The sequence below is a fragment of the Xiphophorus maculatus genome, chromosome 22 (genome assembly GCF_002775205.1).
Source record: "Xiphophorus maculatus strain JP 163 A chromosome 22, X_maculatus-5.0-male, whole genome shotgun sequence".
Lineage (NCBI taxonomy): Eukaryota > Metazoa > Chordata > Actinopteri > Cyprinodontiformes > Poeciliidae > Xiphophorus > Xiphophorus maculatus.
This window is the reverse complement of record NC_036464.1, coordinates 9,398,199-9,424,124: the sequence shown is the minus strand read 5'-3', so window position 1 is coordinate 9,424,124 and position 25,926 is coordinate 9,398,199. Positions and strand designations below refer to the sequence as shown.

Sequence of the window (25,926 nt, the reverse complement as noted above, 5' to 3'; positions counted from 1 at the left end):
CATGATGACACACTTACGGGAAAATGAGCCGATGAATAATCTGAAATATATGAACAGTGAATTAAAAAAGTACACAGGAGTGCATTTGATTACCTGATTATGCAAGCACAATAACAGTAACATGGTTTATATATCTTGTGTGTTAATGAAATGCCGTGTACTGAGACATTAACATTCAATCTGCTCCTATGTTACCCTACAGCCTCTCTAACCTTTCCTTGCCCTTCTTGTTTTACATCTACTCAACTACTTTTCATAGTATTTTATTGTCATATTTTATCTAAATCTCTGTCTCTTTCCAGGATGACATTTTATTTACACACACATCAAAACAGTCAAACAGTAAAAGTATAAAAATATTACATGTTATTTGCATTCTGAGGGTTAAAACTGCAAGCAGCCTCACTGTCATGTTCAGCTTGCATATACATTGACATAATTCTAGAAACAAGAAATGCCCATGTGCTTAATGATCGAGAGTCTTCATTAAAATATGTATATCTCACTAAAGTACAGCTTTGTAATAGACATACATGTAAATGGTGACTCTATCGCAAAGAGTTAATTATATAACTACACAAATATTTATACAGAATAATTATGACATATATTGGGTGTTGTTGTGGAAAAAACTATTTTACCAAGCACTGTCAGGTGAAATCACTCAATCAGGTTTATTAATATATTGTGCACAATACAGAGAGCTTGTAGGACAATCAATAATGAAGCAGGTCTGGATGAAAAGCTCTGCCAGGCAGAGGAAACACATGAGTTTCATACCAAGGATAAGGAATTAACAACAAAGGGTGAGACAGTCTGGTTCTGATGCAGCTGTAGAAAACAACTTCCAACCTTGTACATGTAACCCAAATAGTTCTTTTGGTGAGAGTTCACAAGCATTTCATATAACATGATCAGCAGATGTGAACTTGTAGTAATTTTCCACCACAGTGTAAACAGGATAATTATGACTTAGAAGATAAATATAGGTATAAATATTTCAAATATACATGATGGAAATACTAAGGATAGAATTTAGTAAGCTTGGCTTCCTCTTACTCTTTTGTGAATTGATCATAATCATTTTATTTAAATATTTTGGTTTGTTATTATTTGTACTTTAATTATTTTCTTCTGTTAACGTTTGTGGTTTCTATGTTTTGAGGATTTCATTAATTTATTATTTTAGAATGTAGTATTATTTTTTGCAAAAATTCCTATTTGTACAAAACTAGTGTTTGATATTTATATTTATGAGATCATATTAACCCTTTAAACTTAAATTGCACAAAAACTTAGGAACTAAACAAACTAGTTACATCTATTGGTTGGATGAGCTACTTCAAAAACCCTCGTGATTTTGGAGGTTCTCTCTGGGGACGCCAACTTTATAGAAACATGTACTGTATATTGTTTTCACTGGTCACTCCAGATTGCCTCTAGATTTGTGTCTGTGTGTGTGGATGACTGTGCATACATACGTGTGTGTGCATGTTTGTGCATCTCTGTGATGGACTTTCGACCTCTCCAAGGTGGATTTCCACTCTCGCTTGTTGACCGTTGGAGATAAATGCAAACCCACTTGTTTGACAGCTCTTTGATTGTTGATTGGATGTCTGACAGGCGTGCCATATCTGTTAATCAATAAACAATAACACCATTTATGACTTAAAAGAGAAAGCAGAACGCTTCAGTGGTCCATTCCTACAACAACATTTTTGTAGTTTCACTTCTGAAGCAAAGATGTGGAAGGCTATTTTTCCTTTTCTGGCCGCTCTTTTTGTTGGGTTATCTTGTATTCCTGGGGGCATAAATAAGATAGAAGATGCAGAAAATGATGAGATGTTTCAGACAGCGTTGAAGTTTGCTGTCGTCCAACACAACAATGGCACCAATGACACGGTCCTCTACCAGGTTGTTAAGGTGGTTTCAGCTGAGGTTCAGGTCAGTATGTTGTAGATATTTCTTTGTTCAGTGTTGAATCAAGACCTACTATTAGAAATAAATGTAAACATTTGACACAATAGGGGCCAGGCGTCACACATTAAAAGGCTTCATTTGAAGCCTTTTAAATGAAGGCTTTGATGTCTTTGTGTCTTATTCACAAAGACATCAAGTCTTTGTGAATAACTATCTCGTCTGTCTCTCCTGAAAGGTGGTAGCGGGGTTCAAACACATCATGACTGTGATTTTGGGAAGAACCAATTGTGAGAAGGAGGCACCAGCAGATAACTGTGGCATTCACAAAGAGCCAGGATTCGCTCGGGTAATTAGACTAGATCATGAAAACCTGACATTAAACTATGAGATTTAAAGATAGAAATCTCAAACACCAATTATGGATAAGTTAACATTGTAAAATATGTCATCGTAGACACTCCTTAAAAGCAGTAGCAATTAATGTTTGTCTGGATGAATGTACATGTATTCTCTGTTTTATTTAAATTTTGCACTCTTTCTTTTTCAGCATCACCGGTGCAAATTTGAAGTGTGGAGTCGCTCATGGCTTAATGATACCCAGCTAATATCAGATAAATGTGACAGTATTGAACGTGCTACAGAATGAAAAACTCTTTCCTCTAGAATATTTGCAAACAGTTACTACCTTTACACCCTCTCAAGGTCACTTCTGTCAATGCTGCCAAACAACTTTCAAACTTTTGGACCTCAACAAAGATCTGTATTGTGAAATGCAAAACAAATGTATCACTATGAAAGGATTCATTAACAAAACAAAATCTAAATTGTTTTCAATAAAGTAAGATTTGAACTTCTTTGAATGGTTTTGTGTGGTTTATATACTGTATACGCATATATATATAAGTCTTTAAATTTAGGAAAAGTCATGAAATTTCAAGTCGGAAAAAGATAGTTTAGGGTATTTTTTCTACAGATAAACATGGTAATGGGTCACTTTTGACTCGCAAGACAACACAAGGGTTAAATCCAATTTGCATAATAATTTGGAACACAGTGTAGTTATGAAGCAACAAATGCATGAAATGTTTTTCTGGATCAGTCTGCAACAAGATATTTCTAAATTAGGCAATATGGCAGATTTGAAAGGATGAATTCCAAGACAATTTTTTATTGTGGGAATTAAAGGACATTTCCAACAGTCTTTACTTTATTAGTCAATCAGAATTTACTCTGCCAATACTAAATGGTTGACTAAGAAGCCTCTTTCTTAATGCTCTGGTTTTTTAATGCCAACCTCTGTCTTCTCCCAATTTTGTATGCAGAAAATTAGAAATCACCCTGGCTTTTATTTTTCTTTAGACATGCCTATGATCTACATGATGTATTTGATTAATTGAAATTGATAAATGTAGCTAACCTGTTGCAAGTTTTGCAAAATTTGACACCAGGGTAAAAGCTCAACTTAAAATCAAAAACAAAGACCCTGAGCAACCAATAGAAGCTACAGTGGAATGATTTAAATCAAACAAATTCATTTGGCAAAGTGACCCAAATACAAGGAGATAAATCAATAGACGACCAAATTTAGTAGATGCACTGTAGTTGCAGTGACTTAGGGCAGCTGAATCCATATGCATGCCACAATTAGCCACTTTTTTGTGAAACATTTTGAGCAACATGCGTTCTTACGTCAACTTTACAATGTTGCAACAGTTTCCTTTGGTCTGTTACATAAAATCCTACTTTTCATGTGTTCACATGATCAGGTAAACAAATGATCTCTTGGATACTTTTTTATGCACTCCTTATGTAATTCTGATTGTTTATTTACCCCTTTCCTGTAACTGTTTTATCAAATTTTTAGGACCTGGGGTACACAACTATCCAAATATTTGTGGAGAATCCAACACTTTAGACCTTTGCTTCATTTGAATGGACCTAAAGTCAACATTGAACCCTCAAGAAGTCACCATAAATCAAATGAAACAGCGAATTTAGATGTTGCCTTTCATACTACAAAGTACTGATCAAATAATTCACCATTTTATCTTGGGCGATCAGATAAAATCCTATTCTATAAGGCTTCGGAACACAGAATACACAGACTGCAGCAAAGTTTAAAATAAATATCAGAAACACAAACATATTCAGGGGAGTATAAAAGTTGCTTTATTTAAAGCTGTGTATTATTGTGTTCTAATGAATACTTTCATAGTGAGACTTTTGTTTTGCATTGCAGAAAAATTCAATAAAGTTTGAAGTTATTTTGAGAGGGTGTCAAGACAGTATCACTTTGTAGATCTTCAAAAAAAAAGTTTTTCATGGTGAAGTAAGTTCAGCACCGCTGCATTCCTCGTTGGTCAGCTGGATATCATTAAGCCATGGGCGACTCCACACTTTGAATTTGCACTGGTAAGGCTGAAAGAGAAAACCCACAAAATATGTCAATAAAACTGAGAATACATGCTCTTTTATCCAGACAATCATTACTTATTAGCAGTTTAAAGGAGTGCTTACATTAGACAATGTTAGTTTAACAGAGTTGGTGTTGTTTATGTGTGAGATTCTTTTTCTTAAATACTAAAGTCAGGTTTTTATTATCTAAGGTATTTACCTTAGCAAATCCAGGCTCTTTGTGGACAGCACAGTCGTCTGCTGGTGCCTCCTTCTCACAGTTGGTTCTCCCCAGAATCACAGTCATTATGTAATTGACCCCAGCTACCACCTTTAGAAGAGGGAGCCAAGACAAAGAAAATCCAGCTTATTGTGACACAATGAAAAAACTCTTATCAGAAGTGAAACATCAAAGACAGACAAAAAACAATGTTAATATATATATTTTTATATTTGTTATTCACTAAAACATTATTAATGAGTTAAAATAAAATATTTTAATATATGACATCTGGCCCCTAACTGAGTCAAGTATCTACATTTGCTGCTAACAGCAGGTCTTGAGTGAATAGTGAACACTTAAATTTGTATAACATTACTGACCTGACTCTCAGCCGAGACCACCTTAAGGACCTGGTAGAGGACCGTGTCATTGGTCCCGTTGTTGTGTTGGACAACAGCAAACTGCAATGCTCTTTGGAACCCCTCATCATTATCTGCATTTTTTATCTTATGCAAACCTCCAGCCATCATCTGACAAAAGCCAAAGGCCAAAAACGCGGCAAAAAAAGGAACAATAACCTTCCACATCATTGTTCCGTAGGTGAAACTGCCAAAAAGCTCAGAACAAGAAGCTTTGATGCTGTCTGCCTGCTCTTTGAAAGCAGAAGTGACGGGACTATTTATATTTTAACAGAGGAATCATCCAATCGATAATTAATCAGCTGTCAAGCATTGAGGCCAGAGCTTATCTCCAGTGGTCAAAAGTCTCTAAGGACTAACAGACAGTCTGGACTTTGCAGTCAACTAACATGTTTTTCAGATGTGGAAGTACCCAGAAAGAAGTCTCTACTGTCCTGCGTATACCTGCTATCATTGTTGCTATTATGTTTACGTTGTCTCCATTTTAGTTCCCTTTATTCAAGTTACATTGGGCCTGGCAATACTGTTATAGTTTCTTACCTTTGTGGAGGTGACCACAAATGGGAATAAATGCATTTTCTTCAAAGAACATTTATCTTTACTTTATTAATCACTTGCTCTGTCCTCTGTCACAAGTAAGTGGTTGACTGAGCATCTCGTTTTTTTTCTTAATGCTCTGGTCCAAAAATGACCACTTCACTCTTTTCTGAATGTAAAAACAGAAAATGTAATTTCATCTAGAGTTTTATTTCTTCAAGGCATGCCTGTAGTCTTGAAGACAGTATTCATCAGAACTACAGATTTCACAAGACTTGCGACCGGGTCCAAGTTTAAACTTATAGCAGGACAAATATCCTGATTTGATCAGCCAACCGTAGTTACATGGACTCATTTAAATCAAAGCATATTCATTGATATGAACCCAAGCACAAGGACATGAATTAATAGGAAATTTAGTAGAAGCATGCCACCTAATGCCTTAGAGACGTAATTGCAGTGAAAGGTCGTTCTACAAAGAATGACTACGGGGCCTGAAATCATGATACAATTATTATCAACTGTTTTACTTCAAACTTATGATTAAGGCAATACTGCCCAAGAGACATCTGTTCACTCAGAAAATGAAACTGTGTGCAGACCAGGATTTGAATCCAGAACCTTCTTGCTGCAAGGCAACAGTGCTCCAACAAGCATCCACACTTCAAAAAAATTGAATAGAACACCTAGCTGGACCAATTACCACAACTTGCTTCATGCAGATGAATCAGCAGCCAAAAAATATGTTCTATATCTTGCTCACCTCACAGAGGGAGACAAACAAAAATGATTATTAATCACAAGGACAGATTCTGAGAAGTGAAATTTACTTTATTTTTTTTTATTTGTATTTTTTACCAAGTCATTAAACAATTTTTTCCTGGTAACTTATCAACTTTATGTTGCATTACAGCATTCATAGTTGTGAAAACAGCAGACTTCATTACACAGAGGATGGAAAGATGTTTACACTGTTAAAAGTAGCACATATTTCACGGTGAGTTAAGTGAAGGTTTCAAGCACTTCTTCTTCGTGACATGAATGTCATTGAGCCATGGGCAGCTCCACACTCTGAATGTGCACTGGTAAATCTGAAAAAGAAAGACCAGAATACAGTTACAGTAGCATGCCATTATACAATAATTTATGCAGACAAACATAAAATGCATTTGGTTCCAAAGAGTGTTATTTTTTTCACACAATCAAATGATATCATGTCACAGTTTTTATATACAATACTTCATTGTATTTGTTATGTCTGAGAGGAAAATGGGAATAGAATTAACATTTTCATCTCTAAAGTTTACAACATCTTTTTAATAATGTCATATAATTACCCGAGCCTTAGCTGGATCTATGTAGACAGTACAATCTGTGTTTGCTTCGCCTTTCTGGCAGTTTGTCCGTCCCAATTTCACAACAATCTCGTAGTTAATTCCTGCGACCACCTATTATGGAGAAGAAGAGGAATCACATAGGTCCAGATTATTAAAAGCATATCATATATGGTTGCAGTCATACAGCACACATACATAATGTACTTGAAAAGCTAAATACTAAAGCTATAATTCAGTTTACCAAGAAATTGCCAGTTCTAAATTCCTATTTCCATTTAATTCTAGTATAATGTAAACCATTGTGCACTTTTTATTGTCAGAAAAGTATTTACATGGAGTGTAAAGACAGGAGGTCGCCAAAATGCTTACATCTAGAGTTAAATTTATTCGAATACATAAAATATTGAATAAGTTAAAATACGCTCTTTTGTCAGATTAAAACTATACTTAATCTAACTATACAAAAAGATATTATCCATCCATTTTCTGTACACCCTTGTCGTTGGTGGGGTTGGGAGGTGTGCTATATATATATATATATATATATATATATATATATATATATATATATATATATATATATATATATATATATATATCACAGTTTGCGACACTCACCTGAGTCTGTGCGGAGACGATTTGAACCACCTTGTGGAGGGATGCATCTGCTTGGTTGTCTCTGTTGTGTTGGGCGACGGCGTAATTCAACGCACTTAGGACAGCCTCACTGTGGATGTCGGCGTCTTGCCATCCCCCAGGCATGCCGCACTGCCCAGCGGCGAAAATAGTCGCAAGAATTGGAACAACAGTCTTCCACATCTTCCTTCTTTAAGGTTAAACTGCTTACTCGGAGGGAGAAAAGTCCAACTTGGACGCTGTTTGATTGTGTATAGCGTTTGTGCTCTTTATAAAGCAAAAGTGACGATATCGCTCACAGATTAGTAGAGGAGTGACGCACCACGCTAACAATAAACAATCTCTGCAGGACCAACCCGACTTGTGTTTCCTTCTTTCCAGGAGCTCGTCGAGGTCTTTGGATAAACGGATAATCTCCCAAGGTTTGTTTTGGCTTTCTGACGTTAGGAGCGCGAACACCATCTCACCAGGAGGTGGAAAAACCACGATAAACAAGGTTTTGTCAAAGCACACAGGGAGTGGAGGTATAGACTTTAAAGCTGTTGCACTGGAAATTAAACGTTCTCGACCTTTACCCATTAGAATAAAGCAACCCGTGCGAGTGTTCACGTTTTGAGCTGCACAATGCAGAGACTGCAACTTTTGAAGTAAGCGCTCTAAAATCACAAATTGACAAAGTATAAGTGTGCTTACTTTTACCTGCATTTCAACAATTTTTCTCTCAAACTTCGCAGGGACACGTTCTTTGGGCTGGATGTTGCGCAACAGCAGCTTATTATTGGGTGTGCTGTGGCAGCAGCTGTAGCAGGTGGAATCCTGACCTATGCAATGCAGAGAAGGAGCAAAATGAGAACTATCCCTGTTGGTGAGGGATGGTGGGGAGAAGGCGAAAAACCACTCTTAGAGGATCAAAAAATATACCCCTTTACAGTGGAAACGTCGGATGAAGAGATTGAGGTAGCTTGGCTCACATCAACTTTTAGAAAACGTGTAATACTTTCCTTCCTCACAATTTTACACTACTATCCATCACAAAATCCTAATAAAATGTGGAGATAAAATGAGAGAATGGGAGAAAGTTCATGGGGTGAGAACACTTTTGCAAGGCATTGTTTTATGTACAGGGCTCAGTTATGATTTTGTTTACCAGGATCTCCATGAACGCATTGACAAAACCCGGTTCACTGACCCTTTAGAGGATAGTGGCTTCCAGTATGGCTTCAATTCCACTTATCTTAAGAAGGTGGTTTCTTATTGGAGAAATACGTTCGACTGGAAAAAGCAAGTGGCAATGCTGAACAAGTATCCGCACTTCAAAACCAAAATAGAAGGTATGCACCGCTACAGAATGAACAGCAGCTGGCTTAACTTTCTATCTGGTAAAATCTGTTTTATGTCTTTTGTTGTGGTGCAGGACTGGACGTGCACTTCATCCATGTGCGCCCACTGCAGAGGGGGGACGAGAGGGCTCTGCCGCTCATGCTTGTTCACGGCTGGCCTGGCTCCTTCTATGAGTTCTACAAGATTCTTCCACTTCTCACACAGAACCACAACGGATTTACATTTGAGGTTGTAATCCCCTCCATACCTGGCTACGGCTTCTCAGAAGCCCCTCATAAGAAAGGTAGATAATTTTAGGAAAAGCAAGTTTATTTGTGTTCCACCATTCATCCACAGACCAATTCCATTACTTTAGGAAAAGCAAAAAGAAAGCTGTCACAAATACAATCTATACAAATGAACTGCAAATTCTAATTTGGAACAAATAAGTGGTGATAACATGCTAAAGTGGAATGTAACAGAAAAGTCCTGCTTTAATACTACCAGTAGTTTCTGCACATTTCAGATTTTAAGGGAGTTTGTTCCAGTGCGGAGGAGCACAGAAACTAAATTTAGGATCTCTTTAGCTCTGGTCCCTTGAGTTTGCTGGTTTCTGGTAAGATAAGGGCTTTCAGCATTCCTGACGAGCAATTCTGAGACTAATTCAGGACTTTATGCCCATACTTTAGGAGTAAGGAAATGTATTGTACTGGTGCTTGTCTGGTATCTGGTACCAGCATTTTTTGACGTGCTGCAAAGCCAATTAGAATAATCTAGTCTAATAAAAATAAAGCATGCCCCAGTTTTTCGGTGCCCTATTTAATCCAGACTGCCAAACTACATTTCTTTAGTACTGCCAACCATAGTTTGGTTGGACTCTTAGAGATAGGGTGAGGATCTCCATCATCCAGGGGGAGCTGACAGTAGAGTCATTGCTCCTTCTAATCGAAATGAGTCAGTTTAGTTGGTTTGGGCATTTGATGTTGTTCCCTTATAAGTCTTTCAAGCACAGCCCACTGTTAGGGCATTTTGGTAAAGACTGAGAACTCACTGGAGGGATGAATCATTTCTGGCCTGGGTACAACTTCAGAGCCCAGAGAATGTTATTGTCCCCAGGAGAAGGAATTTCTGAGGTTTACCTCTGGATCTGTGAAGTGAAGATGGGAGGAAGTATTTACTGTGAAGTGAAGATGGAAGGAAGTATTTACTGTCTGCAGTATGTTAGGTGTAACACAACTAAAATCCTTTATAAAAACCTGTGGGCCGACATTAAGGTTGTGGATTCCAGGTCATGAGTAGTTTCTATCAGATATATAATTCTTGCTATCTTGGCCTTCCCTAGTTTGAATTAATTGTAGAAAATTAAGATTGCGTTTAAGAGTAAAATTACTGCTTAAGAAGTATTTTTTCTTTCCTTTATTTACTGGGTTGACTTTGTCTTTTTACATGAAATGGCACTGAAGTGTAACATTAAATTGTGTTTATACAATCTAGATATTCTTTCTCTTCTGATGGTCATGACCTTTATCAAAGAGGATTCCTGTAAACTCGGCCTCAGCTGTTTCTGAAACTGACATCCTTGACTCAGAACACACCAGTTGAAGATATGAATGATTGAGGTATCTGAATCCCTATCTGAGAGCACAGGCTGAGGATAGTTGTAAGGCCTTGGTAGATGTTTGTATGTCATATGTAGTGGTTGAAACTGAGGTGCTGGGGTTTTCGGCTTAGTTGTTTCTGGGTATTCGAGAGGGTGGAAATGGTGGATACTTGCAGATAGTCAGTGATGTTTGGGGAAACTATCCTCTTTGTTCTGGTGTTGTATCTAACTTTATCTTTATTATGACTTATTTCCTGTTTTTGTTTTGGAGTTGTAGCTAACCTTGTCTTTCTTTATATGGTTTATTTCCTGTCTTTGGATTGTTCTTGTTTTATGTACTCGACAGGAGTTTTTCTCTTTAGTTTTTAATAAATTAAAGAAGAAAAGTTGTTTGGGCTACTGTAACAGGTTTTGTTCCAATATTGCCTTATATTGAGTTCTATCCATTGTCCTTCAACTTCAATAAGCTTGCCTGTCTCCTCTCCTCACAGCATAATGCTTTTCTTCTCGCTGTGTTTTTGCATGTTTTGAAACCCCCTCCCCAAAAACAAAGTTTGTAGATCTAACATGACAAAATGTGAAAAACCTTAAAAGGTTGAATAATTTTGTGTTGTACTTGTTAAAGGATTTAACAGTCTGGCTGCTGCTCGGATTTTCCTCACACTCATGGAGCGCCTGGGCTTCTCCCAGTTCTACCTACAAGGAGGAGACTGGGGCTCGCTCATCACCACTAACATGGCTCAGATGAGGCCTGAGTAAGTTAAAAACAGTCCATCAGAAAAAGCACATCATCATTTTAGTGGAATTTTCACAGCAGACATTGTGTCATTTGGCTGTGAAATGAAGCTTGTCCTCTGCACATAGATTTTTCCAGGACATTGGGACAATAGGCGTGATTGTCTTGGGGTGACACTAACTTATGTTTGTTTTTTCTGTTTCAGCTGTGTTAAAGGGCTCCACCTAAACATGTGCATGTCAAATAGGGGTTTCAAAGTGTTACTCTCCATAATCATCGGCCCTTACCTTCCCTTCCTGGTCGGCTTTAGCCAGGAAGACGTTCGCAGGTTGTTCCCTTTCTTTCAGAAGAATGTGTGGCAGATGCTGGAGGAATCTGGCTACCTTCACATTCAGGCAACTAAACCTGACACAGCCGGTGAGAACGTACAAAAATATCTAGCTTAATACCATAAAGACAGGTTAAAGGTACTGGAGAGTGCAGCCTGCTGTTTAAATAGTTTTTCCCATTACCTCTCATTACAATCGTATGCTTGTGCAGGACGTGGACTGAATGACTCGCCTGTAGGCCTGGCGGCCTACATTTTGGAAAAGTTCTCCAGCTGGACTCACATGAAGAACAGAGATCTGGAGGATGGTGGGCTGGAGAGGTAAAACAGCGAAATGTGTTTTGTTTTTAATGACACTCATTCCTTGGCTCTACTTTCCTTCAAGCTTACTAAAAAAATTACTGACATTCCCAACTACTGTAATAAAATTATGGACCTCTGATAACTAAACATGTAATGAGTCGGGTTTTACTAAAGCTAATTTTTCCGCAAATTAGCTTTTATTGACAGTGTGGCAAAGGGTAATTGGTTCTATTTTGGCATTTAAACCAACTTCAATCAGAACAGTTTCAAAATCTAAGACAGTCACACCTGGGATTTATTTGTATTATTTGCTGATTTTATTAAAATTGCTGTGCATTTGCAATGTCTGGCAACAATATTCATACCCCAAAAACATTTGCCATATTAGCATCATAAATTCTAACAGTTTTTATAATAGACCAACACAAATCTATAATAGGTATTATCAAGCAGGTTGATTATACATGTATTTTAAACCATTTCATGGATTAAAAATGCCTCGTCAAAGCCCAGAGCTAAAGACATCTGAGAATCTGTGGTAAACTTTGTGTGCAGAGATGCTTTCAATCCAATCTGCCTGAGCTTGAGCTATTTTCAAACAAAATGTGAGAGAAGTGTCATTATAGAAGTGGTTTTACAGCATATTTAATTGGATGGAACTAATTGCAAGTGTGTTTCACACTTCAGATTTTTAATCCCATGCATCATCTCAGTGTCTAGCTAATCAGTTTGTGGCTTTTGAACAGAAAATTCAGCCTGGATGATCTTTTGACGAATGTCATGATCTACTGGACCACAGGCTCAATCATCTCCTCCATGCGGTTCTACAAAGAGAACTTTAGCAGCAACCCTAATAACAGGATTGACGCTAAGTAAGAGTTTTTTTTTTTTTTGCTATTATCCAAATGTGACCAGAATTGTCTCTAATAAGTGTAATAATCACATTTTAGGACAGGGATATTTGTGCCCACTGGACTGGCTGCTTTCCCCCAGGAGATCCTGCACTGCCCCAAATCCTGGGCACAGATCCGGTACCAGAACATCGTCTCCTACACCTTCATGCCCGAAGGCGGACATTTCCCCGCCTTGGAGGAGCCCCGGCTCCTGGCCAATGATGTCATCCAGTTTGCCAAAGCAATAGAAAATCTCTGAACCGCTGAATGTATTCTAAAACAGTTGTATGGTTTTTATTACAATCAACATATTAACCTCCACAAATACAGAAGACTGATTTTTTTTTTCCGTCCATACAACAATTTGCTTGTTACAATTAAAATTGCTAATGGTTCAGTACATGTAAACATGTTTACACACATTCAGATTTCCCTCAGAATGTAAAGAAAGCAATAAACCTTTCAAGTTATGTTCAGTAAAAGTATATTGCACTAATGAGTCGAGTGTGTCACTGTGTATGAAAGAAAATGCTTTATAAATATAAACAATAATTCAGATGCTCTCAAAACTGCAATAATGTCTCTTGATGAAATATTAACTAAATTAAAGACTTTACTTTAAAAAGATCCCTTTGCACATTTAAGCAAATCAAAACAGAACATTTTAAAATATGTAAAATTCTAAATTTGGCTTCACCAACTGGGTCAGTTGGTGAAGCCCTTAATAGCCGTGGGTGCCTGAAACCACACATAATCCTGCCAGTCTGCCCCCTCGGCTCCATGCCCCTCCGTAGACAGATTAATGATTTTATTTTTCACTCGAGTCGGGACTTTAAACTGTAGTTTAGGTCTGAACCAACCGATGCCACATTCCCTGTGAGCCAGCGCCAGGACCGTGGTGGGCATCAGGCGAACAGGATTGTTGTCGGACAACAGGTCGGCAACGAAGAGAGTGCGGAAGAGCTGCCTCAAGCAGGAGGAGGCCCTGAGAGACTGATCCCCGGCAGCCAGGGCCAGGGCCTCCATGTTGACCTCATACATTTCTTTAGGTAGAATGAGTGAGCCGCCCATCAACAGTAAAACTCTGGGTACTCTGCTCAAAGAAAACAGCACCTCCAGCTGCTGCAGAAGTTCCTCCAGCTCCTGAAGAGTCTGGTGACATTTGCGCAGATCCAGATCCGCAGAATGCAATGGCCTTCGAGTCACTGCGCCTCTTTCCTGAAAAGCGAAATGTTTCCAAGCAATGAGTTTCTTTAAAATCAACAATACTTTGAAAGGAAAACGGCTCTAAGACGGCTTCCTTCAAACCTGCTTTGAAGTTTGCAGCTTTTTCTGGGAGTAAACCAGCTGGTCATACGTCATGGGCAGCTGCTGTCTCTGATAGAGGATGCACTTGAGGATCTCGCTGACGAAACGGTAGCAGCCGTCCTGGGTCACGGCGCCGGGGAAGACCACGTCCACGCAGCCTTCTTCCTGAGCTTTTCTCACCACCTCAGCATCTTGTTTCTCAGTGTTGGTGTCCTTTCTGACATCTGTACCAGAAGTCTCTTCTGTTTCCGTTTTGTCTGAACAGAACCAGAATATCATCCTTACAGTGAAATAGTATTTTTTGCAACTTCCCATTTTAAGTGGCTCTGCCTCAAAATATTAATGAGTTTCTGTGAGTTCTTGTTAGCCCAGGGTATAAAAATCATAGCACAAAGGTCCTTTAGTGGTCACCACTCTTCAAAATGGGAAATACAATGGAGAATGACATTCCAATAGTCCTACTGTATTTGATGATAATTTAAGCTCATAAAATGGCTACAGAGAAACCTCAACCTGCCCATAATATATTGAGCCTTAAAAAATATACAATAAGGTTGGCTATCTAGGACAATAAAGGGAATTTAACAGGGTGTTTATATTACTGGCCTGAAGAATTTGCACGCAAATTAAATATCAAAATGCCAGCCTGTAATATTGCAAAGAAATTATACTGCAATTCAACATATTGTGCAGCTTCACCATAAAAGTACTGTATAATAAGCAGTGTAGAAACCCTAGAAGTAGGGGATGTTTAAGAAAAAAATATTTTAGTCGTTTGATCAATGAATTGATATAAATTAATTTCTGTTTCCTTACAGAAACAAATAGGCCTGTAGTGCTTAGCAGGGTTTAGTTTACTTTCCTAAATACTGAATCACCCTGTATATAGCTGGTACTAAAGAAAATTCTAAAATTAACAGAATAGACATGGAGTTTAAAGGCGTACCTTGAATAATATCTGAAAGCTCAGAAGAGTTTTCCTTTTCTTCTGTGTTAGGTACACTGTGCTCTTCCAGAGGCACTCCTTTAACATCAGTGCCATTATTTGTTTCTAAAGTTATTTTGATCGAGTCTCTTCGGCGTTCTTCGTCTATTTCCGACGAGAGTCGGTATGAATTTGAATCGTCGGACACACTCTGTAAGCTAAGTAGTCTACATGTCGTACTGGGCTCCTCGGCGGTTCTGCTGTTCCTCTCTGAGGCAAAGGAGAGTCTCCGCTTTATTCTGCCGTCTTTGCTGTGGACAATGGACGAACCCTCTGTCTCATCTGAGTTCAATATTGGTCGTAAAGCGTCACACTGCTCCGCCATTATTTTTGAACGTCCGCGCCTGGTTCGTTCTTACCGCTCGGAATCATGGGAAATCCACCGAATGTTGCGTTCACGTTAAGCGGACACATTGGGAAAATAGCATTCCTCGCAATAATGCAATTTGTGAGATATTTTAAAAAGGGTTTTTCACATATTTTATGGAATTGACAGTCTTAGGTATGCTAATAGTGTTCATTAAATCTACATCATGTTTTGATTAATTATTAATTAATTTAATTTAACTGAATAATTAATGTAATATATTTTGAAACATTTTGAAATTATGTAATTTTACAAAAAAAACAAAACAAATTCGAGTGTTTTATAGACTACAACAAAAATGTTATAAAAAAGAACATTGCACCAATATAAATTCAGGCAGGAGAAACCCTTTTCTAATTCTAACATCAAACTTTTGAACATAATACTTGCTTATATGGGCTACCTTTGTTAGAACAGTACAAAGTACTTCCAAGTGACAATATATTGTTTACTGTACCTCCACTTGACCTCGAAATGGCACAAGAACCTCAGCAGGTTGAAATAACATTAAAACAACAAAGCTTGTGTAAAAGCAAGAAGTCTCACTTAAACTTAAACTTTCGGCGCGTCTCTGGTGCATTTCTGGGTAAACGCCTGTTTTTTTCAATCAGTAAAGTTACTGATTTTGTCGGACGACAGGTCGGCAAGTACTGAAGTAAGCCTAGCTATACTTCATAAAAGTAAGGTGTAGTAAAACTTCTAAAAATGTGTATACTTTTTCTCTAGGAAAGGCAATTTACATAAAAAGTAGGACGTGCTTTGCCACCCTCTAGTGGCTAATTTCTAGATCACATGAGGGAATAAAGAAAGCCCAGGTGTGAATAATTAGGAAAGCCAAAGGTTTTACCAAACAAGAAAGGAGGAAGAGGCATTTGTTTGGTTGGTAATGTCTTCGGTGATGAAAGTAGCGGTCCGAGTCCGTCCTTTGAATAAAAGGTGGGTCCAATGGAATTTCTTCTTTTGTTTTTATCTTAACGTTTTAAAATTGAACGTCACATCACGCCCATTTATTTCCGACAGAGAAAAGTTGTTATCCTCGAAGGTGATAATTCACATGAGGGGGAACACAACATCTATTCATAAGGTACGTTATCAAAAAATGAGCGAGGTTTAGAATGGGTTTAATTAAGTTATTACCTAAAGTGGACTATTCACTTTACATTCCAGCCTTTAGCTGGTCGAGGGGAGAAACTGAAGGACAGAGGGAAAATGTTTTCATACGACTACTCCTTTGATTCAATTGATGCAGACAGTCCCACATTTTCATCACAGGAGAAGGTGAATTTTATTTATAAATTTCTTATTTTGCGTTGTACAGAAGTGAAATAACTTTTTATTTTAAAAATGAACTTTTCATCTCTCAGATTTTCAAGAACTTGGGCTCAGACGTTTTGAAAGCAGCATTTTATGGTTACAATGCTTGTGTGTTTGCATATGGCCAAACGGGCTCAGGGAAATCTTACACCATGATGGGAAATAAAGTAAGAATCATTTCTACATTTTGTTTTACAGCAAAAAAATGTTTTGCTGCTGAATACAACGCCTTCTAACAATATCTAGATCGGTTTTTAGCTCTCACATTCTGTCACATTAAAACCTTAAATTTAGATTTTCTGTTTTTTCTTTTTTCTTTTTATATATTGGAAGTTTGTATTGGATCGACACCAGACAGTGCGTTAATGTGAACTGGAAGGAAACAAATGCATAGTTTTAGTTTCGATTCTTTAAATATGTGTGTATGTATTTTTACTCTCATTTATATTGTGAGTAAAAACATAAAGAGTTGACCACATTTCTTTGCAATTACTGTTGCAAATTTATCAGTATCTGTCTCTGCTGTCTTTGCACATGTAGTGTCATTTTTGTAAGTTTTTAATAATTGGCTTTAGCTTTGTCAGAAAAAGCAGCCTCAAACTTGTTTTCTTGCAGGATTTCTCCTTATATGACTGCATTCATCTGTCCATCTACTCAAAGCCAGCTTCCTTTTCCCTACAGCATGATGTTGCCACCACCATGTTTCACAATGAGATAGTGTTGGAACTTTTTTTTTTTAAACAAAAAATGGTTTCTGTACATAAAGATTATTTAGTTGGTGACTGGTAGTTATCAGTTATCCCACCATAACTGTGCAGCTTGTTCAGAGTTACTAATAAAAGCTTTGCTGCTTAATGCTCTTTGTTCAGCTTTTCAGTTTTGGTAAGTGGCCATCTCTTGGTAGATTTATAGTTGTCATTTTTTTCCCTCTTCTGTGACAGCTTGATTAGTGTTTTATATTGGTATGTTTAAGGTGAAGTTATTGTTTTATAACCTATCCCTAATTTGTCCGCAATGTTATCCTTGAGCGGTTAGTCATTTTCATGTTGCGGTTTGTTCACTAAAGTGGTTTAACCAACGTCTGAAATGTTCACAGAACATTGGTTCTTGTACCGAGATCAAATTAAAAACAAGTGACCTTTATTTACTAATTAGATCACTTTTGAAAGCAATACATTGCCCTGGATTTTATTTGGAGAATTTGCAATAAAGAAGCTTAAATGCTAATGCATTACGAATGTTTCAAACTTATTTGTAAAAAAAAGAAAAGATGAAAACCGTGTACAAGTATCCATCCACCCCAGAACTATGCACTACTTTGTGTTGATCCATCACATAAAATCCCTCATTTGATTTCAGTCCAATTTCTAGGGCCAATTCACAACATGTTTCAAGGCACTTCACAAAAAAAGTACTCTGAAGAGTTAAAAGCACTGTTGGCTGAAAGATAATTGTCATCTGTTCATTCAGATATCACAGCTGGTTGTGTTGGCACAGACTTCCAATAAAAAATGTGAATTAATTTAGCACTAGTTTATAGCTACAATTCTTAGTCACACAGGAGGCTGAAAAATGCATTTTTAAATGCACCAACTAATGCAGCTGGGTTAGCATGCATTGACCTCTTGCCTGCTAAACTGACAGTCTGCAGCCTCATTATACTGACTTCTCACTTTGCATTAATCAGAAAATGTGATGAGTGTAGTAAAACCTCCATTCCTTTCACCACAATGAGATTCTTACATTATGATGGAGGATTCTAGTCACCTGCTGAAGGGACTCATGCAAGGTCATCAGCAGAGTTGCTGTCAACGTCGGATAATTATATATGGCTCTTAATGCCTACTGTCTGTTACTTTGTAATTAAAAACAAGAGGGCAAGCAGCTCGGACTGAAATTGCTTTTATGCATCAATGACTCCATATTAGATGCGGTGATTGTGTTGTTCAGCAGTCTTTGCATGTGCTGAGTTGTGTTTGCAGCAACGTGTAAACACTTGGATTATGTCATAGGATCAAAATGTAGCTAATTTTAATGTGAGATTAAAATTGGTGTTTTGATTCTGTCAACATTTTCTCAATTAAAGGTGGATAAAGGTTTAATCCCACGGATCTGTGAGGAGTTGTTCCTGGAGATATCCAGCAGGAGCGACAGCATGTCATTTCAAATGGAGGTCAGGTAAGCAATTGTACAGTTGCAGTTCTTGTTAAATGCATCAAGTCTTCATAGATACTGCTGCTTACAGTTCCAGGCAGATGTCAACATTTATGAGTTATGAACATTTAGTTTGTCTTTAATTAAAGTTTTTTCCTGTGTGAAGTAATCATGCAACGTGCAATTTCAGTGCCTTTTGTTTTTTTGAGTGCAAGTCCAGTCCTTGAGTGCCGCTGTCCTTCAATTTTTGGATGCATCACTCTTTCAAGAAACCTATCAAATGAATTGGTAATAACCAGGGCTTTACAACATTTGCTAACATGCCAAGGAGTTATTTTAGCCTTTTGATTCAGGTGTTGCCTTAATATACATTAATACATACAGTGGAAACTGTCTTGGGAATAGTACAAAAGCTAATATCCACAGTCTCATATCTGCTGTTGGGGGTACAGCCAATCAGCAGTAAGGAGAATGAGTGCAGCTCCTTGATTAGCTTCTCTGCAAACACAAGCTAATGGCAACATAGGAAGCTAAAATACCTTGATGTTTTAGCTTTATGAAATATTTTTTAAAGCACTTTTTAAAAATATTTTACATGCTCATTGAAGAAATCTGAATGAGAAATCTTTTTTTTGTGGGTAATTTGGAGTAACGATCCACAATCTGTGAATTGTTAAATCCTCAAAGACTGATTTGCAGGGACGGGGTCCATTGTAGTTTGATGGTATTGCCATTTTTGCAGGGAAATAGTGATTATTTTGATTGAAATTTGTAATACAACTTTGATCACTTCTATTGGTCTGTCCCAGGGCATCTGTAGCTACAATATAGCCACGTTCAAATCCTTCAGCATTTGAATGTAGTGTAAAACTCTGTGGTGTCCTCTGGACTTGATAAAGTGTTAAACAAGTACAGGCTATTTTCCATTTGTTTAGTTAACCCACATTTTTATGCCTCTTTCCTTACCCTACAATTATACAGTGTCCGCACAAGACTCTTTGAGCTTCAGTATTTTTGCTCCTAAAGTTTTAATCAGGTGTGGCCACAAAGAGCAGTTTGTTCTGTAAAGGTTAAATCGGGTGATCAATTATTTGACTTCAACCCAATTCAAAACTATCTAGTTTACCAAAAAGCAAGTTCTGTGGCAGAAAACAAATTAAACGAGCTTCTGGCAATGAAAGCAGTCAAATATCTAACTAGAATTATCCCACAAGTCTTAAGATGGTTACAAAAGAGCTGGAGGTGACTAACTTTTAAACAAATATTGATGTCTATGCATGTTGACCTTGTGGATTCTTATTTAAAAATAAATTAAGTTGTATAACTTCACTGCAAAAATAAAAAGCCAAAAATGAACCTGACCTTTAAACTTTTTACAGAACAGTTTACAAACTTGAATTGATTTGCAACCTGATCTTGAAAGAAATGTATTAAAATCCTCCAATATTTTGTGTAGGGAAGAGACTCCTCAATTGTTCCTCATCTTGAAGGAAGCAGAAAATCGATAACTAGGCAATTTTACTGAGCAATGACGGAACTTGATAGGAGCCCAGAAAATATTATATGATCATGATTTATTGGTTAAGGCCTATTATCCAAAACATCCAGTTTTAATTAACTGATTAAAACTGGATGTAAAGGGGGGGAAATGAATAACAGCTTCTTGGCAATTAACATTCCAAGAATGTTTGGAACAAGGACTCTCCAGGGGTCTGCGTGTTGAGAATCCATTTAGACTGAAATGATTGCAGTGGACTCAAATACAAACGGTCTAATTTTATAATGTTTAATTCATCCTGTGCTGCATTGGATGGTGGTTAAATATTTAGCCTGTGAAAAGATGCAAAATCAGCAAAGAGAAGGGTGATAATTTTACACTTTTTAACTTGAGTGTAGCTTGAGCTAATCATTTCTTTTCCTGGTTTGTAAAAATATGTAAACTCATCTGGTGGGAGATTTTTGTGCTGATCATTGCTTCATTCTGTTGTACACAAAGAATCACTATTTCCTTTGTCTTGGGAAGTAAAATGAGAAGAATTCATGACCTGACCTTAACTCGGCTGAAAAATCTGCTGGACCTCATGAAAAGTTAATTCCATCAATGGTAGGGCCACTGTGTATCTGGGAATAGGCATATTAGAAGTCACGACTTCTACCTATTAATCTGAAATAAATACAGAAAACTGGTTAGATAGTTAACATGTTACATAAAAATACTCAATGTTTTAGGGCTGCTAACGCAAACAATTACGGTAATCTGAAAATTTGAATGCATTAATATTACAAAATGAAGATTAGTCAAACTATGTATTCTGACCTAAAAGCCTCTTCTCTGAGGAGGGTTATCTAGTACACAACTGTGCGTTACTGGCTCAACATGGTGAGTGATGAACACAGTGAAATATGAAAGATTTCCACAACAAAAGACAGTCCCACATTTGCATCACAGGAGAACTGGAAAATAAAATGTCACTTGGCCCCTGAACAAGTTTACTTGTATGGGTAGAAGGATAAATGTCTTCTGGTTGCCTTGAGTACTTGGAGACTACATTACCTGCTTTCTGCTGCTGCAAAAAAAGTCAGATAATTAAATCACTAATTTCTTTAATTTTTTGTGAAACATTTTTTTTTCCCTCACCAGTTATCTGGAGATTTACAATGAGCGTGTACAGGACCTCCTAAGGAAGAAGCTGCCATGCTCAGAAGGAGGGGTCTTGAAAGTGAGAGAACACCCTACGGATGGACCTTATGTTGAGAGTAATGCGCAATTTTAATTGTTAATCTGAGTCTTACATAAAGTGTTTCAAATGTCATTCAGAATTTTCTTCTCTCTAATGCCTGTGTAGATCTATCAAAACATGTGGTGCTCAGTCAGAGTAATGTGGAGAGCCTCATCACGCTTGGGAATGCCACCCGCACTATCGCCAGCACCGGCATGAATGACTTCAGCAGCCGTTCACACACAATCTTCACCATCATCTTTACCCAGGTGTGACATGTGAGCAGGCAACTCAGAAAGCAAGCCGAGTTGCTTGCCTTCTGTGGTTTCTGGAAACATTTATTTGAAAACTGTTTAAAGTCCTACTTCAAATTATATCACTGCTTATTAAACACTTATTACATCTTTTTTTTCTTCCAAAATCTAAAGCAATATTTTTGTTCAGTTTAAAGTGTATGCATAGCTGTATGAAATGATCTTTGATCCTCCTTTTTCAGGGATGGTTTGATGGTGAGTTGCCCCATGAGAGGCACAGTAAGATCCAACTGGTGGACCTGGCTGGCAGTGAGAGAGCTGATGGGATGCAAGCCATGGGCACCAGGCTGAAGGAAAGTGCAAACATCAACAAATCCCTGGTCACCTTGAGCAGTGTGATCTCAGCTCTTGGTAAATTCAGCTTGATTAATAAATTAGCTTCATCTCGTGCTGGTTAGCAGTATATTATTGTTAGTTCATTCTGAACAAAGTTAAGTATTTTAGCACTTTTATTACAACTACAAAGCATGCAATAATGTATGAAATTCTTTGCTGTTCTATTGTTTTATAATGTAACCCTCTAAACTTCTCCACGACTTTCTCTTGCCTGGCCTTCACAGAACTGAATTTTTACTAACATAAGATTATTTACAGATGATTTGATGATGACTGTGCAATTATCAAATCAGGTCAAGGGGTGTGGGAATGAAGAGGGGTGAATTAAAAATGCCAGACTTATTTATGTGCTACATGGTGTTTGTCACACAATCTTCTGTGAAAAACACTGAAGTTTGTGGTTTTAGCATGATAAATTGTAGATGGTTTTAGGGTTATGGATACTATTAAAAAGCAGTGATGCAAACATTTTATTTTTATTGGAAATGACAAAATCAGAACAAAACTTTGACCAGACTGGTCAATAGAAAAATTAATTGCAAAGTCCTTTAGGTTCCTAAATTTTATCTCTAGAGCCAAAAGATTAAACTTTTCTTTCCCTTAATTATTGTTTTTTTTTTTTTCTTCAATTTGACCAGTAGCTGACCTTGCAGTGAGTGGACAGTCAGCAAAAAAGAAGCAGATCTTCATTCCTTACAGAAACTCTGTGCTGACATGGCTACTGAAAGACAGTCTTGGTGGAAACACCAGAACTACAATTATAGCAAGTATGTGTTATGAAGACATTTCCACTGTATTTATTTGGATTCTATTTTTTTATCTTATTGGAAATGCAGTAAAGTAATCTTTGTTCACCACCTTTAATTTGACTGACGAATCGTCATTCTTGCATGATGACCTCTCTTGGCAGCCATTTCTCCTGCTGATGTGAACTACGAGGAGACCCTAACCACTCTGCGCTTTGCCAGCCGGGCTAAAAACATAATAAACACCCCAACAGTGAATGCAGACGGCAGCACCAAAGTGCTCAGAGAGCTGCAGGCTGAGGTCACCAGGCTTCGAACACTTCTAGCTGAAGCCGCTCAGGTTCTGCAATCTGTCAGGAATACAAAATGCCATCCAAAATGACAACAGTGTGCTGATTCTTTTATATGGTTTTCTCCAACAATGCAGGTTATTGATGTGGATTGGGCTACTTCTGTAAAGCAAAGGGAGAAGTTGCAATACAATGAAGAAAAGGCAAGTCAAACATTAGAGACACACTCAAGATTTCGGTTGTGGAAAAAACTATTTTACCAAGCACTGTCAGGTGAAATCACTCAATCAGGTTTATTAATATATTGTGCACAATACAGAGAGGTTGTAGGACAATCAATAATGAAGCAGGTCTGGATGAAAAGCTCTGCCAGGCAGAGACAACACATGAGTTTTATACCAAGGATAAAGAATTAACAACAAGGGGCGAGACAGACTGGTTCTGATGCAGCTGCAGAAAACAACTTCCAACTTTGTACATGAAACCCAAATAGTTATTTTACGCAGAGTTTACAAGCATTTCATATAACATGATCAGCAGATGTGAACTTGTAGTAATTTTCCACCACAATTTCCTTTTAGATATCATACAGGATATTTTTGCTTTTTCCATCAGGTCAAAACACTTGCCAAACGGTGGAACACTAAGTGGAGGGGTGCTCAGAGCATTCTGGAGGTACAAAGATTACTTAATTCCTGTTTATTTATACATATATATATGTGTGTGTTTGTGCTGGATCTCTGTGTGTGTGTATGTAGAGTGCAATTTTGACCTGCATTGATTACATTTGGATGGATTTTTGAACAGAGAAAGGGGGTGATCTTTAAGTCAAATGTAACAAGATGTCAAAGAAAAAGCATTCAAAAATAAGACTAGGATAAAATGTTCCAAAATGAGGAACAATGAGGAAAAATTGCACTACTATTTTTTTATTTTATTTTTTTTAATTGAAACAAACCATACACAAAATATTACTTGTGTAAGCATCTCTATATGTTTGTATGTATGAATGTTCTTAGATTCATTCTTGAGACATCCTCAGACCTACAGGGGACTGCTGGTACAACAGTGCAGCTCATTTTAACAGCAGAAAAATTATTTATCCATAAATCAAGATAAAGCATAGAATTGTAGCTTATGTCCAAACTAACTATATTAATAAAATAACTAATTAGAAATGAAAAAAAGAAAGTTAAAACATTTTGAAAACAAGAATGCATATAAAATGGGTGAATATTTTTGAATTTTGTCCTGTGAAATAAAAGATTTGCATTTTATTTCTGGAAACGGCTCCATAAATGCATAAATGATGCCTCAGATCCCCTTTCTACTTTAATAATGATGCTTATAGTAACCAGCTCCTGCCAGCTGGTGTCACTGCGAGCCTTGTGAATAACTTCCTTATAGAGGGGTCAGCTGAGCATTCAGTCTGATTTTCTAACTATCTGGATTTAAACAGCATCCAAAAGCTAACTTTTTGAGTCAGTTGTTGGAGATGGTGTGTTTGGGAAGCTTGTATGAAGATTTTTAAGCAAACTGCATGTCTTTTCTTGTGGCAGGGACAGAATGGTATCATCCTGAAACCACCCAATGTTTCAACAGAGCCACTGCTGCGAGCTCAGAGTTTATACTGAACATCCCCTTTCTTCAGCTAAATTTGTGCCTAATTCTTGAACTAACACCAAATGTCACTTTTTGGAGCTCGCTGTATTTGGCCGTGTCGCGTCTTGCATTATTTATCAAACAGAAGTGTACCAGTAACTCTGTGAAAAATGTAGAGGGACTTTTCCATCATACATGCTTCATTGTAAATTCTTTATCAAATTTGAAACTATTGTGAAAGTCCTGAAGCTAAAGTTGAAATTAAGCTAAAGTCTTTGAAAAGGGTTCAGCAACAGATTTTAGGGCCCTGCTACTTTTTAGGTTCACATTTGGGGAGGGGGGGATATTTTGTGTGCCAAGGTCTGCATGTGGGTGTTGGATAATTAGCAGGTGACTTTTAGTAGCTTGACAGCCCTGGACTCATTAGCTGCTGTCACTGCACCTAATTAAGAGATCTTGAATATTGACACATGGCACTTTGGTCGCTGAATGTCTTGCATATAAATTAAAGCGCTGTAAGTGTCTGCGTAATCTTGCAGTTTATTTTTGCTCAGAGGGAAGGCTGGTCCATTTCCACTCAGAGCTTGACAGATATGTTATATTTGAATCTATCCATTCATGTATCCGCATCTTTTATTATACATGATTCAATTTAACATCCAGGCGAAAATGCCACTGTGCTGATGACTGGTGGGCCCACTGATATTGCTGGATCTCTAAGTGTTTAATGAATGACTTTATGGATTTGACATTTGTCTTCAGGTGGATTTGCATTCTGCCAAGGAGGAAAAAATAAATGGCATTGCTGACGTAGAAGGCTTCTACTGAGATGCATATAAGCTTAAAATGTGCTATTAAAATGACAACTTTTAAGTGTTATGTGGACATTGGCTGACATTTTTTATGGTATGTTAGCCATGAGTGAAAGTACCACTATTTCATGGCATTCCTTGGGAACCAGATCTGGAGTAGGTGTCTTAATAGATATGTGGTGTTTGTCAAACCTTACTGGGGCTTTTATCTGAATTGATTTGGACTGAGAATTGGATCAAGCTTTTTAGTTAAAAGATCTCCAGATGTCTTTGGTGTGAAAGCAGAAATATTTGGAAAAACATTTCATTTCCAATCTTAATTTTGGATATGA

General features: G+C 37.4%; 6 protein-coding genes across 8 annotated transcripts; 3 read left to right on the top strand and 3 right to left on the bottom strand.

Annotated features, from left to right (window-relative positions):
• The first annotated feature begins 1,685 nt into the window (after window positions 1-1,685).
• LOC102228416 (cystatin-like) lies at window positions 1,686-2,780 on the top strand. Its single transcript, XM_005795114.2, has 3 exons — window positions 1,686-1,944; window positions 2,156-2,266; window positions 2,468-2,780. Exons 1-3 carry the CDS (start codon window positions 1,744-1,746, stop codon window positions 2,564-2,566), a joined length of 411 nt encoding a protein of 136 aa, XP_005795171.1. The 5' UTR covers window positions 1,686-1,743; the 3' UTR covers window positions 2,567-2,780.
• Window positions 2,781-4,066: 1,286 nt separating this feature from the next.
• On the bottom strand, window positions 4,067-5,205 carry LOC102228679 (cystatin-like). The gene is made up of 3 exons (XM_005795115.2): window positions 4,918-5,205; window positions 4,535-4,645; window positions 4,067-4,338 (listed from the first exon to the last, which is right to left on the bottom strand). The coding sequence occupies exons 1-3, from the start codon at window positions 5,125-5,127 to the stop codon at window positions 4,240-4,242; spliced, it is 420 nt and encodes a 139-aa protein (XP_005795172.1). The 5' UTR covers window positions 5,128-5,205; the 3' UTR covers window positions 4,067-4,239.
• Window positions 5,206-6,303: 1,098 nt separating this feature from the next.
• On the bottom strand, window positions 6,304-7,666 carry LOC102228941 (cystatin-like). The gene is made up of 3 exons (XM_014469110.2): window positions 7,449-7,666; window positions 6,831-6,941; window positions 6,304-6,584 (listed from the first exon to the last, which is right to left on the bottom strand). The coding sequence occupies exons 1-3, from the start codon at window positions 7,647-7,649 to the stop codon at window positions 6,486-6,488; spliced, it is 411 nt and encodes a 136-aa protein (XP_014324596.1). The 5' UTR covers window positions 7,650-7,666; the 3' UTR covers window positions 6,304-6,485.
• A 134-nt stretch (window positions 7,667-7,800) lies between these two features.
• Window positions 7,801-13,142, top strand: LOC102229129 (epoxide hydrolase 1-like). Of its 3 annotated transcripts, none has more exons than XM_023327973.1 (10): window positions 7,801-7,888; window positions 8,049-8,113; window positions 8,201-8,423; window positions 8,617-8,797; window positions 8,881-9,090; window positions 11,012-11,141; window positions 11,328-11,539; window positions 11,663-11,771; window positions 12,500-12,625; window positions 12,704-13,142. In XM_023327973.1, the coding sequence occupies exons 2-10, from the start codon at window positions 8,091-8,093 to the stop codon at window positions 12,903-12,905; spliced, it is 1,416 nt and encodes a 471-aa protein (XP_023183741.1). In that variant the 5' UTR covers window positions 7,801-7,888; window positions 8,049-8,090; the 3' UTR covers window positions 12,906-13,142. The 3 variants fall into 3 exon arrangements, with proteins under 3 accessions (XP_023183741.1, XP_023183742.1, XP_005795173.1); XM_023327974.1 differs by having other exon boundaries at window positions 7,834-7,962; XM_005795116.3 differs by having other exon boundaries at window positions 7,834-8,113.
• Window positions 12,985-15,292, bottom strand: mad2l1bp (MAD2L1 binding protein). The gene is made up of 3 exons (XM_005795209.2): window positions 14,901-15,292; window positions 13,955-14,211; window positions 12,985-13,864 (listed from the first exon to the last, which is right to left on the bottom strand). The coding sequence occupies exons 1-3, from the start codon at window positions 15,262-15,264 to the stop codon at window positions 13,352-13,354; spliced, it is 1,134 nt and encodes a 377-aa protein (XP_005795266.1). The 5' UTR covers window positions 15,265-15,292; the 3' UTR covers window positions 12,985-13,351.
• An 874-nt stretch (window positions 15,293-16,166) lies between these two features.
• LOC102230698 (kinesin-like protein KIF16B) lies at window positions 16,167-24,814 on the top strand. Its single transcript, XM_023327818.1, has 12 exons — window positions 16,167-16,242; window positions 16,327-16,390; window positions 16,474-16,584; window positions 16,671-16,787; window positions 18,707-18,798; window positions 21,416-21,531; window positions 21,621-21,763; window positions 21,991-22,159; window positions 22,786-22,911; window positions 23,055-23,230; window positions 23,318-23,383; window positions 24,740-24,814. Exons 1-12 carry the CDS (start codon window positions 16,193-16,195, stop codon window positions 24,812-24,814), a joined length of 1,305 nt encoding a protein of 434 aa, XP_023183586.1. The 5' UTR covers window positions 16,167-16,192.
• Window positions 24,815-25,926: the final 1,112 nt, after the last annotated feature.

Bases quoted from the DNA above. Each gene is read 5' to 3' on its own strand.
- LOC102228416 (XM_005795114.2), top strand. From the start codon at position 1,744: ATGTGGAAGGCTATTTTTCCTTTTCTGGCCGCTCTTTTTGTTGGGTTA. The intron at 1,945-2,155 runs GTCAGTATGTTG...CTCTCCTGAAAG, and splicing joins TGGTTTCAGCTGAGGTTCAG to GTGGTAGCGGGGTTCAAACA. The intron at 2,267-2,467 runs GTAATTAGACTA...TTTCTTTTTCAG, and splicing joins AAGAGCCAGGATTCGCTCGG to CATCACCGGTGCAAATTTGA.
- LOC102229129 (XM_023327973.1), top strand. From the start codon at position 8,091: ATGCAGAGACTGCAACTTTTGAA. The intron at 9,091-11,011 runs GTAGATAATTTT...TACTTGTTAAAG, and splicing joins AGAAGCCCCTCATAAGAAAG to GATTTAACAGTCTGGCTGCT. The intron at 12,626-12,703 runs GTAAGAGTTTTT...ATCACATTTTAG, and splicing joins AATAACAGGATTGACGCTAA to GACAGGGATATTTGTGCCCA.
- LOC102230698 (XM_023327818.1), top strand. From the start codon at position 16,193: ATGTCTTCGGTGATGAAAGTAGCGGTCCGAGTCCGTCCTTTGAATAAA. The intron at 22,160-22,785 runs GTAAATTCAGCT...TTTGACCAGTAG, and splicing joins CAGTGTGATCTCAGCTCTTG to CTGACCTTGCAGTGAGTGGA. The intron at 23,384-24,739 runs GCAAGTCAAACA...TTCTTGTGGCAG, and splicing joins TGCAATACAATGAAGAAAAG to GGACAGAATGGTATCATCCT.
- LOC102228679 (XM_005795115.2), bottom strand. From the start codon at position 5,127: ATGATGTGGAAGGTTATTGTTCCTTTTTTTGCCGCGTTTTTGGCCTTT. The intron at 4,646-4,917 runs GTCAGTAATGTT...CCTCTTCTAAAG, and splicing joins TGGTCTCGGCTGAGAGTCAG to GTGGTAGCTGGGGTCAATTA. The intron at 4,339-4,534 runs GTAAATACCTTA...TTTCTCTTTCAG, and splicing joins AAGAGCCTGGATTTGCTAAG to CCTTACCAGTGCAAATTCAA.
- LOC102228941 (XM_014469110.2), bottom strand. From the start codon at position 7,649: ATGTGGAAGACTGTTGTTCCAATTCTTGCGACTATTTTCGCCGCTGGG. The intron at 6,942-7,448 runs GTGAGTGTCGCA...TCTCCATAATAG, and splicing joins TCGTCTCCGCACAGACTCAG to GTGGTCGCAGGAATTAACTA. The intron at 6,585-6,830 runs GTAATTATATGA...TTTCTTTTTCAG, and splicing joins TAGATCCAGCTAAGGCTCGG to ATTTACCAGTGCACATTCAG.
- mad2l1bp (XM_005795209.2), bottom strand. From the start codon at position 15,264: ATGGCGGAGCAGTGTGACGCTTTACGACCAATATTGAACTCAGATGAG. The intron at 14,212-14,900 runs GTACGCCTTTAA...GGTTCTGTTCAG, and splicing joins GCTTTCAGATATTATTCAAG to ACAAAACGGAAACAGAAGAG. The intron at 13,865-13,954 runs GTTTGAAGGAAG...TTCGCTTTTCAG, and splicing joins AGCTGCAAACTTCAAAGCAG to GAAAGAGGCGCAGTGACTCG.